Below are 13,017 nucleotides of genomic sequence, written 5' to 3'. Positions count from 1 at the left end.
GATTCAGCATCAGCAGTCTCCTCGACAACAGCAGTCGTAGCCAGCCCAGCAACAACAGAGAAAGATAGCAAGATGTGTCTATAAATGAGGCAGGATCAATCCATCAAGTCATAGAAAGTACTTTGAACATTGTTGACTTTTCATTTCGAATGGTATTTGACTATGGTGTGACACATTCTTTTGTATTGAAGGATTTTACTCAGTTGCTGGATATTTCGACCATCGTGATGAATCGCGGTGTAGAGATAACCACACCCTTAGGAGCTATGGCATGTTATGGATTGCATCTCCCCAGAGTTGCAATGTTGACTGAAGGTTGTGAGTTCCCTGCAAACTTCATTCTTATCGAGATGACAGACTGATGGCATTCTTAAAATGGATTGGCTTTGAGAGCACTTCGCCAGTTTAAAATGTCGTGGACAAAAAAACTTGTTAAAGAGATCAAGTCAACCCCTAGTCTAGTTTTGTATTGTTCGACCCTCTCAGGATGAGAGGTTGATCCCTTCATTGAGAGCCTCGAAGTTCATGCATCTTGAAGGTCAAGTGCCCTGGCTCAAAAAAACTCAGCTCAAATCTAGCTCAAAATGTTGTGTAAGCCCGGCTCGACACATATCCTAAAATCAATCCCCATATGTCTCTATTAGCCACACTTAATCAGGCTAATCAAACTTAATCAAGCTCGACCGCCTGATCAAGCTCAGGTCATTTAATGAATCGGACAAGCCCGAGTCAGGTTTTAAAAAATCAAGATCGAGCTAGCTTGGCTCGTTGTGCAGCCCTAATCATGCCAAATCTGATCCAATTGAATCTTATTTCAGAGATCCATATCCAAAATAAAATGTTGACCTTAATTCAACCAAACCTAATCAGTCCACGCCCCACACTGACCATTGACAGTATCTCACGCTCACGCTAGTTGCCTAGCAGTTGCAAATGGATCAAAATGAAGACATTGCGATGGATTAATAATAGATATATGGACAAACAAATTACGAGAGGATCTAGCTTAAATAGATATAACAGTCATGATCGTACAGAACAGATGCAAGGCACAACAGAAGCGTTCAGAAGAGAGCTTTAGAAAAGAGGAAAATAACAATTAACACAATCAAAGACAGTTAGCCATGGGCTTCCTAACTAGATACAGGAGCAGCTTCAATGTAAGAGCCATAAATCGGTTGAGAATCCAAAATAGTTCTTGTAGCTTCAATAACAATTTGGCCATTTACATAATGCTGCCTACAGACTGGCATGTAAACATCAGCCCCACCGATCAGTTCGGTCTGTGTCTGTCCACTTTTCCTGAGAGTGAATGAAGCATGCTTTCCACAGAACTCGCAGCGGGCCTTCAACTTGGTAACGGTTTCAGCTAGAGGTACAATATCAAGAACTGATCCAAAGCTTCTCCTGCCACGTGTTCATTCAAAAGCAGTATCAATATTTGTGAAGTTATTCAGAGGATGAGCATAAATAATTCAAGTATGTTTCATTTGGGAAAACATTCTCTAAATCATGTTGGTAAAAAACTTGTGCATCAACCATACTCTCTAAATGGTCATCTACACATCTTTTGTACGAACAATACCGTTTTCATACTAAACTGCAATAAAAAAAACACACACTTTTTATAAGTTCTCTTGGTAAGATTTGTTCATACATTTTTTCCCGAAATTGTTACATTTGTTTTCTTTCTTAAAGTTGGACCATAAATCATAAACCACTTGCTATATTCATCACCATATTATTTTGACTAGAAGTATAGAACACCTAAACCAAGATTCTTTCTGATTGATGTTTGACAGCCGACTGGCACCAGTGTATTAGGTTTATTTATCACTAAGTCATTAAACTTTAAGCCTTTCTTTTGAACAATTAGAACACATGAAACCCTCTGACCATCACAAATGCAAGGTACGTCAATTTTCAGGAACTTCATCAGGACAATCAGTACACATCCTCAAGCAGTCGATAATACCCAGTGACAACATGGGTTTAAAAAGCAATATCTGGTAAAAGCTGGCAGCAACCTGTAAAACTCAAGCTATGGAATAAACTACAGGAGCACTAGAAACATAAATATCCAAAATCAGACCCATGTTTGAAGATATGCTCAGAATCATTCCCCTTATACATTATATAAGGAAACATTTACGCATTTAATTGTTTATATTATCGAGTATGTGCATTTGTGTTCATGATCCAAAGAAAAAGAATATTTTGCGTATTAAGGCTTAAATACTAGAGCCCATTCCACCATGAACATCTCAAGTACTCAAAAAGACTGTGAACACATATACACTCACACATGTCACATGTACATACAGAACACATAAAATGTGTACCATAGCAATTTCATATTACATAGGAAACATTTATACATTTAATTATATATATTACCAAGTACGTGCATTTGTGTGCATGATTCAAAACTGGTAAAACAAATGTAACAAATAACAAGTTGAAACTCCAAAATCATTAAGAAATACAGATCATGTCAATGGCATTTCATGAAAAGAAAAAATCAATTGACAAGAAGACCAAGACTCAAAATACATTCATCATGTTGCATCGACCGCTCCCTCTCCCTCCACGTCTAAATTATAGCAGATGAATAACCAGATGTATAATATATTTTGTTTTTTATTTTTGGAATAACAATGATGATTATTTGGCACTAAGATTCTTTGCATAAAAAATGTAACGATGATGAGCAATGAAAGGGTTAAATGCATCAAATAGAATATGAAATGAAACTCTGCACGCACAAACTTCAAAAGCAATGTAGAAGCAAAACAAGCTTTTTAACCTGGATTGCTTGGACTTCTCAAAGGATTAGTACACGTATCCTGAATTACAAAAGCTCTACAGGTAAAGGTGTGTTAAATATTACCTCAGGTAATCACCATCAAGACCTGCAACGATTACAGTCTTCCCATCATGGTCAGCAGACATCTGGCAGAACTCATACAAATCTTCAAAGAATTGTGCTTCATCAATGCCTATTACATCCAACTGTCATAGAAAGGGTCAACAAGAGCTCACTACATGGCACCCAGAAATGCTAATAAGTTATATGTCATTCTTTTATAATATATTCATCAGTAACACTGGCAAGTGAATAAAAAATGACTTGGTCAGCAAATTTCTACATATTTTGTTGCCACTCACACTAAATATATTTTGCACATAGACTGACTGTCACATAGGTGCAGGTGCGGGTGCAGCGATGCAGCACTTTAAAAGAACTTGGGTGCAAGGGTAAGGGAGGGTATATATATATATATATATATATATATATATATATATATATATATATATATATATATATATATATATATATATATATATATATATATATATATATATATATATATAACAGTTAACAGCAGTAACACTAATGAAATAAAAAGCAATTATCATATTATCAATTCATCATGCATGCAATAAATCAAATTACCAATATACAATTGCCATTCTTCATCAATAAAAAAATAACACCACAATTAAATCAACCTAAATATATTACGACTACCTAAGTCATAGGGATTCTGCCAATGCACCCGCGACGACGCGATGCAACTCGAGTGTGGGTGCAGCACCCGATGCAGTTAAGCCAACTACGCACCCAGGGTCATAACAGTCCAATTCTGGACTTTTAAAAAAAATGATGAAATAGGGTTTGCGGGGGGATTAGGGCAAAAAAATCATCTTCTCCTCTGAGCAGATCCCGACGCCGACTCCTCTTCTCCTCTGAGCAATCTCCAACTCAGCCCATCTCCGGCGTGATGACTCCAGACTACAGGTCTCTCTCTCTCTCTCTCTCTCTCTCTCTCTCTCTCTCTCTCTCTCTCTGCTAAACCCCCACCCCGCTTCTCTCTCTCCATACCTCTCTCTCCCCATAGGCAACCTCTCCACAGGCAGCATCCATCTAGTTCTTGCTAGCCAAGGGCATAAAATAGTGTACCTCAACAAGCTCTCATTGTCATCGACGCACGGTCTGATCGTAAAGACGGCTGGCAGGAGATAGCGAAGCTTCTCCGAGCTCATCGCTTGGATGTCGACCGAGTAGTTTACCGGAGAGGTCTTCACCCTGCTACTAAATATAGGGAGGGGATCAGCAAGGGAACTCTTCAAACTGCTACTAATGGGGGTGGTGGGAAGTTCATTTGGTTGATGTTGATCCGGGTATCTCTCTAGATGTGATCAGCTGAGAGATATTCTCTCGGTCAAGTAACACAATGCATAAAAAAAGGATTCAATAAGGTAACACAGTGAGTAAACAAGGATCCGAGTATCCCTCAAGAGGTTATCTCATTTTTCAAGTAACACAGTCCATAAACAAGGATTTGATCAGGTAATTGTTTGTATATATATATATATATATATATATATATATATATATATATATATATATATATATTAAATTTTCCTGTCGTGCAAGCTGAATATACTTTAGAAATCTAGGCTCAGGGTATGCCAGGGACAGGGTTGCAGCATACTGCCTATGATTTTTTGGTATAGATAAAACTCATTGAGAATCTTCTTTTTGTTAAGATGTTTTCAGCAATTTATAAAAAAAAAATTTACAGTGTCACTGCCAAACATGAAAGATGAAATAGTTGAGTTTTTGTTTTGATATTGCAAGGTTATTGATCAAAATTTACAAAAAATTTATAATCAAAAAATTTACAACATTTGTGCTAATATTCTGTAAGTTTTCTATTTTCCTGATTTTGCTATTTATGAGTTCTATATTTTCATTGATGATTATGGTTTTTGTTTTCCTCTATGAATTTTATTTCAATATAATATTTTTTTGTTTTAAAGACAAAAACAATAGATAAAGGGAAAGGACTTGCATCATCCTTATCCTCACATCTAAGTTCAACTACAAGTGTTGCTAGTAGTGGTAGTGAGAGTGTTGATTCAAGTTTGATAGTTGCAACAATTGATGATGGGAAGCCCTATGGGCTCATGTGAATAAGCTTGAAAAAGCTAGAGGAGGTGATGAAAATAAAAAATTTCGATGCAAGCTTTATGAGAGAGATTATGTTGAGTCTTACACAAGAGTTAAGGCTCATTTGTTAAAAATATCAAGAAATGGCATTTCAGGATGTAAAAAAATTGATGAGGCAATGCAAAGATAATACAAGAAAATAAAAGATGAATATGAGAAGATGAAGACTATGAGTGATTCTTATGCATTTAGTGTGCCATTTTTAAGTCACCAAGAAAGATGCTCAAAAAAAAGAAAAGTGGATATATGAGGTAAACGAAGAGGAATGATACAAGCATCATTTAATACATATAAAAGAGAAGAGATGGATAGAAAATTAGGAAAGTATTTTTATTCTAGTTTACTTTCATTTAATGCATCTAGAAATCCTTATTGGAAAGATTTAGTTACTTCACTGACAAATTGTAACTTGAATGGCCATGTACTTTCAAGCTTAGAAAAACTACGAACAACAATTCTTAAAGAAGATGAGGCAAATGTTGAAAGATTGCTAGAGATTAAGAAATTTTCATGCGAACAAAATGAAGTTTTCATTGTTTCTGATGGGTGGACAGATATTCAAAGGCATCCACTAATTAATTTCATTACTTTTTCGCTTAGTAACCCAGTATTCTTGAAAACAATTGATGCACCTGAGCAATATAAAAATGTTGAGTATTTGAAAGAGTTGTTTATAGAAGTAATCAAAGAAGTAGGTGATCAGAAAGTAGTGCAAATCATCACAAACAACAGTTCAATTTGTAAAAGTGCAACATTGAGTTTGGAAAGTGAGTATTTTCATATTTTTTGGACTCTATGTGTAACACACAGCTTGAATCTGGCCCTCAAGAGCATATGCAATCCCAAAGAAAAAGAAAATTCACCAGCATATGCTCTATATTCATAGATTGAAAAATTTTAAAAAAAATGTCAAAAGCATTAAGAATTTTGTTGTCAATCACTATCATGCTAATACTATATTTAATAGCATTCTGATTTGAAATTGTTGAAGGTTGTTGAAACACGTTTTGCGTCCATCATTTTGATGGTGAAAAGGATTAAGTGAAAATTGCTTTGGTTAACATAGTGAATTATGAGAATTTGACATTCTATTGTACTGATGATGTTGTCAAGGCTCAAGAAATTAAGAAATTTATTGCTGATGATGAGTTTTGGGATAGAGTCGTATACTTCATTCAATTTACGTGACCTATTTGAGAAATGTTGAAAAAAGATGATAAGGATAAACCCAAGCTTTACAAAGTTTATGAAATATGGGATAATATGATTAAAAAATACAAGTTAAAGTTTTCCAGCATAAAGAAAAAAATCCAACATTAAATGATTCAGAATTTTTTAATCATATTCATTCAATTTTAGTTAGAAGATGGGATAAGAGCAACACTCATTTGCATTACATAGTGCATTCTCTCAATCCCAAATATTATGCAAAGAAGTGACAGAAAGGTGGTGTTGCTCATGTCCCTTTAAATTTAGACCCAAAGCTATCAAAGAATAGAAATATGTGTATGGCAAGACTTTATCGAGAATCATATATTCTAAATCAAGTCACACAAGAGTTTAGAAAATTTTCATTTTCGAGATTATATAGACAGGCATTAATAGCGAGAAAAGAAGAGAATATAGATTCTATCACATGGTAGTCAACATATAGATTAGAAACAACTCTTCTTCAACGTCTTGCATTAAGATTGTTATCTCAACCTGCTAGTCCATCCTATTGTGAAAGAAATTGAAGCACATATTATCAAATCTACAACATGAAAAAAAAACTCATCAACAAGAATGCAGAAGATTTAGTATATGCTCATTCTAATCTTCGACTACTTTCGTGAACCAATGATGAATACAGGTACTAATTGCTCTATTAGTTATTTGATTATTTATTAGTTTCTTCATTTAAATATGCTTTTATTTAACATTTTAAAATTAGATTTGTAATGCAGACAAGGATCATCCAAATTTTGAGATGTAAACCCAAAAGAATGTGACTTACAGGGAGAGCATGATTTCAACATTAAAAACATAGACTTATCTGAGCCTAGTCTTCCTTCTTATGATGCATTTGATGATGAAGCAGAACATTATTAGAATTCATTACCTCATCATTATATACATTATGTAAGATATACTTTTGGTATGTAATTATGCATTGTTTGCTTCTTTTATTAGTATAATATATAATTTAATTCTTTTCTGCTTTACTTATTTGATAGTTTTTATAATATATTTAGGTTGATTTAACTGTGGTGTTAGTTTTTATGATGAAGAATAGAATTGTAGATTGTTAATTTGATTTATTGCATGCATGATGGATTTAGTTGATGATATTATGATAATTATTTTTTATTTCATTAGTGTTATTGTTAACTGTTAAAAATTATATTTATATAATTATATATATATACCCTCCCGCAACCCCACACCCAAGTTTTTTTAAAGTGTCGCATCACCGCACCCGCACCTGCACCTATGTGACATAGACGACTACGCTAAGTGAATTAAGAAAATAAGAAACAATCAAACAAGTCAAGCAAAAAAAAGTAAATTATACTAATAAAAGAATCAAACAATGCATAATTACATACCAAAAGTATATTTTACACAATGTAAAACAAAAAAATTTATTAAAATAAATTTCAAAAGAGGAAAAAGAGTTATTCAAAAGTTATTGGTTTGGCTCTGTTCGGCTCTGCAAAGCCCAACCCAGTAGGCCTGCTGGGTTGGGCAAAACCAAACCCAGTAGAGTTGGGTTTCACACCTGCACAACAAGGGGAGGAGGAGGAGGAAGAAGACAGAGAGAGAGAGAGAAAGAGAGAGATACCTTGCACTTGCAACCGGAGGAGGAGAGGGCTTGGTGGAGGCATCAGGGAAAAGCAAGAGAGGATAGGAGAAGAGGGAGGCATCAGGGTCAAGGGAAGAGGGTGTTGTGCCCTAGTCCACCCCCCCTAGGCTTTTTTTTGTCTAAAATGGACTCGATCAGAGTTTACCGAGTCCATTTTGGATAAAAATGACCCTAGGTGTGGTTGACCGCACCCAGGGTCGTTTTGATGCACCGGGTGATGCACCCGCACCCGTGTCGCATCGATGCGTGTGCAGCAACCTAATGGGTGAATCCATGTGACATAGTGGACTGACTATTTAGAGAACCTATTCACTCTCAATTAAAGAGAAACACAAAGAGAAAAGATGAGTTGATAAATAGGGACACCTTCGTAGTAGACACCTTCATCGTTGCTCTCTTGTCCACAAAATAGGTTGCTTCTCAAACAAGATAACCATGAGATCTTGGAAAATCAGCCCAGAATCAATCTGTTTAATACAGGAGAAAAGGGCCTAACAATTTACTGTTGCAATTAGCAAAGATCTTAGTAATCTTACAGATTTTCTCTCAATATCTTCCAGTTTATTCCAAAAATAGCCGTTATTTTTGCACAGACAGCAACACTATAATGTAGGCTTGACTTCAGGTAATAGACATGACATCCTCCGACTACTCAGATACCTTAACCACTAACTCACCACTGAAACATTCCTTGGAAAGGCTCTAGCATGAAATGCGGCAAACTTTTATGCCTCATTCCAAAATAGCAGTCACAGATATCAGCGATATTTTCAAAATATCACGATATTATCGTTGTAAATTCAACAAACAAAATTATAGGTAAAATATTGTGATATTTTGAAAATATTGCCAATTTAGCAATATCGTGATATTGTCACAAGAATATCACAATATTCTCATGATATTATCACGATATTATCAATTAGTTTTACTGTTTTAATTTATTTTTTATATTTTAAATATGTTTTTTCTTTCTTTTACATTTTTTTTACTTCTTTTACTATTTATGTATTTTTTGTCTAAACATGGTATTTTCTTACTTATTTTTGTTATTTTTATATTTTTACACCCCGAGATTTATCACCAAACCTATAATATCACGAGCTCACTGAGATATAGCCGATGCCAATATTTGTGACTGTGGAAAATAGTAGTTTCAAGTGAAGGGAGATTTATTTATGAAACTTAGTTTCCAAAAGACTGATGAGTAAATCAATGAGAAATAGAATTATACAATATTGGAAAAGTGAAATTACCCCAGAGATGATGTTATCATATCCAAGCCTAGATGTTCTACAAAATCTCATCTATGATTTAAAAAGGCCCCATACTCACTGCTGACATCTCATAGAAAATTCATGCTATAGTAAATTAAAGCCATTTTTAGCTTCCAGCTTAAAACCAGTCCTATTACCTTTACCTGCTTACTTATTTTCTAATCTTAAATATGTTTCTCTTCTTTCCTTTATTTTTTCACTTATTTTTTTATTATGTGTTTGCTATTGTCTAAACATGTTATGTTCTTACTTATTTTTTGCTATTTTTATATTTTTTAAACTTTTTAAGCATCAAGTTTTTTCCACTTTCTCGAGATTTATAAAATAAACTTATATTATTGCGAGAAATTCCATTGACGAGATATATCAAAGACCAATATTTGTGACTATGCTTCATGAATAGAGGATTTTTTTAAGATGCATTAAAATTGAATGGTTTGTATGTGGTTGTATACACACAATTGTGCATGAGTGTGCATGCACACATACACAAACACACTCGCACACCTATGTGGCATAGTCTCAATGTATCAGAGTATCCAATTTGTGTACCAAAGCAAAGATGCAGTCTACCATGTCAGTTGCAATTGCTTAAGATCAAAATGAGAAATTTGCTAACATGTTCAAGGAACTAAAGTAAGTTCCTTTAACTATTTGTACCTTGTGGTATGCGTCAGCCCCCACAATTGTTCTAAATGTTGAAAGATTTGGCAGAGCCCAGCAAGGCATTTTGACACCATCATGTGTTACAATAGAATTCTGATCGTATCTGGTATCTTTATCTGATTTTATTACTGCCACTTGTCTGCACAAATATATGAAATATGTCAACACATGGATCACCTAGGATAACATGTGGCAAGATAAAGAAATTATTAGTATAATATAGTCCAAGCATGTGTCATGTCAAAAAGAAGCTGAGAAACAAACATAAAAGGCATAGAACAGGTGCATCTCAGAATAATTAGCAAAGTAATTATATTCCTACAATTGTATGCACACATTCCCACAGCATTTTACTAGGTAATAAACAACTATTTAATATATAATTTACTTGAGAAAACCTATAGATATACAAGAGAAAGTAAATAATCCAATGTGTAATGTTTGCATGGAACTAATAAAAGTCACATCGTGGGTCGTGTGAAATACTATTCATTATAACAATACTTTTAGGGTCACCTAGAACATGCTTTCTGTCATATAGTAACAACTGATCATAAGGCTATCACCTAGACTACCAAATGTAGGGACACAAAGGCTCTATGTGCTCTTCCACTAACAAAATTCAACTGCAATATGTGACGGCACAAGTATAATCTATATCCATCATCAGACCCCAATGCCAAGGAAAATCACTCATCCTTCTCCACATCAAATTTGGGAGCATGAATTACTACATCCACGAGCATATAAGCAATGAATTAGTGTAATTATATTAAATTGTTCAGAATTATGTGAGAAGTGTGAACACTGAGAATGAAGTTGGATTAGCAAGAAGAAACCAAGAAATCATTACTTCAAACCTTATAAAAATAAAAATGCAAGGGTGTATCCAGCTTGGAAATAAAAACAACACTCGAGAAGTTGATGGCATAGTTATTTTTTTCATGGTTATCATCGAACTCTAAAATGTAGCTTTCAAGACATCTTGGGAAGAATGATGAGAAACCAGAAGGCATCACTTCCCCTCAATTATGGTATGGAAACCAATGTATGCCAAGGTTGCACGTTCCCGTTCCATAAATATACCATAGTGTTTCTTTGTTTCAAGCAAAGAAGAAAAACTTCTTTGGAGTAAGAGTAACCTGGTTGTGCCCACACTTTCTTCTCCGTGACCATAACACCTTAACATGCGCCACAATTCCACAAAGGGTTGTTAGAACTAAGACTGAATCCAGCGAGTTTCCCGCTAATAAATCAGCTTGCAATCAACTGGTTCACCAACTAATGAGGAAAAAACAGCTAAATCACCTTGTAATCAGATAGCGGCAACCTATGAAACGCAACCAACGTACTACAGTTCCGCTTTCAATAGTGATAGGTCTCTTTCTTCTTACCTTTTTCCCCGTTTTTGGAGGTAAGAGAGAAGTCCATGTGACCATGTCAAGAACCAAGGGCATGGGATGCAACCCCACCAAATAAATATGATTACGCAGTTTCATTTCCAAAGTGTTGACACACTACCTTGAACGATCCTATGGTGTGCGCATAGAACCCATGTCTTTGGTTTCAGTCAATATATGAAAATTTTCGCTCCAGGAAAGACCCAAATTTGTCAAAATCCATGTTCTAAAACTCACAACCAAACAGGTGGCAATTGGAATCTGGGGCATTTCGTGGTTTAGGACAGCCAGCATGGAATAATACGGTAACCAAATACTCCTTAGCTGGTGTTGTCATGCACCTCCGTATCTATAAAACTAAGATCAGTTGGGACTATAACATTACGAAGCAACATAAAACAACTCACTTTTGTCCAATTTACTGGGTGCACCAAACGCACCTTAACAATCAGGAGAGAGGAAGGGGGGGGGGGGGGGGGGGGGGGGGGGGTTATTCCCGAACCTTCCGTTATCGCGCTCGGCCTGAATTCGGCGTAGAAGACCGGTCGTCTTCCCGGCAAACATGGGGCCAATGATGACATGGATCTCCCCGGGAATGCCCATAGCTAGATGCTCCGGACGACCACCGACGACGTTCGCTCCGGAAACCCTAGATGAGGACCTGAAAGCCGAGCGGAAAGACGACGACAGAGAGTTGCGGAGAGGACGGACAGAGGAGGAAAGGATCGAACGGAGGAGGGGGAGGGAAGAGGGGCATCTGCGGATCGTCGATGGGTGAGAGTGGGATAAAGAAATGGCAGGGTGGGTTAGGGTTTTCATCATGGCGGCCGCCCCTGGGGAGAGAGAGAGCGCGCGAGGGAAACAAGAAAAATAAAAAATCAAATTTCAAAATTGGTGTTACGGTTAGGGCTTAAAGAAGGTTCAAACAAAGTTGGAAGATTAAAGAAGAATAGTTTACAGACCGGAACTGGGAAATTAGTGGTCGGGAAAGCAATTCAGGGCTCTCTCTCTCTCTCTCTCCTTTTGGTTCTCCTTTTGGCTTCTATGTTTAGCATGATAAAGTCTCCCTCCAGTTTCTTATGGCTGCACAGCCGGCAGGGTTAGACCTGTTTGTTTGACAGACCTGATTTGGGTCAGGCTCAGGCTCAGGCTCAAGCTCGGCTTGGGTAAAGCCAAGAGCAAAAACCTTATCTTAGGCCTCCCACTAGAGTTCTACCCATATAGTAAAGAGCAATTTGTGAATGTCAATGAGTGGAGGGAGGAGCATCATGAGTTTGAAACGTGAGAGGGAGGTAGGGCCTTCTCGCACCTCTGAATCTGGGTTTATTATAATCCTAGTGGGCTGGGACCTCAAAGGTTTTACCAATTAGTGGCCTAATGTATTGATAAACAATGTGGGACCTCAAAGGTTTTACCAATTTAGAAATCTAGGGTCCATGGGAGAAGTTTCTCAAAAGCAGTCCTGCATTAAAGTTGGCGTGATGAACAAGAATACGAGTTCTATTCCTTTTTTTGGGTGTCATGCCAAAAGCCTAGGTGTGGAGGCCTCGGCAACTGTGCCTGACGGTGCAGAAGTTTATCTGTAGGATGAGAATATTGGCAATGTACAATGCGAATAGCGGCCTAGGTCTCATCTCATTATGCCAAACCTCTTTGAGGCATCCAAATATGAATCTGTTTAGCGTATATTCAATTAATTGCATGTGGTATATATTGGGTATATCTGACACAAATTCAAACCATTTACATCCTTAATTAGGCACTATTAGTTTGCTAAGAATTGGTTTCTTGATTGTATTTTTTTTTTATAAG

The 13,017-nt window shown here is 36.2% G+C and overlaps 1 protein-coding gene across 1 annotated transcript; it reads right to left on the bottom strand.

Moving 5' to 3' along the window:
- Positions 1-938: 938 nt before the first annotated feature.
- Positions 939-12,227, bottom strand: LOC149818920 (thymidine kinase a-like). The gene is made up of 4 exons (XM_089985460.1): positions 11,708-12,227; positions 9,800-9,944; positions 2,891-3,012; positions 939-1,407 (listed from the first exon to the last, which is right to left on the bottom strand). The coding sequence occupies exons 1-4, from the start codon at positions 12,025-12,027 to the stop codon at positions 1,134-1,136; spliced, it is 861 nt and encodes a 286-aa protein (XP_089841586.1). The 5' UTR covers positions 12,028-12,227; the 3' UTR covers positions 939-1,133.
- Between the last annotated feature and the right edge of the window lie 790 nt (positions 12,228-13,017).

The sequence above is a fragment of the Nuphar pumila genome, chromosome 13, assembly GCF_984573655.1.
Source record: "Nuphar pumila chromosome 13, dmNupPumi1.hap1.1, whole genome shotgun sequence".
Classification (NCBI taxonomy): Eukaryota; Viridiplantae; Streptophyta; class Magnoliopsida; order Nymphaeales; family Nymphaeaceae; genus Nuphar; species Nuphar pumila.
Note: the sequence above shows the minus strand (reverse complement) of the source record. Positions and strands in the feature narration are given on the sequence as shown.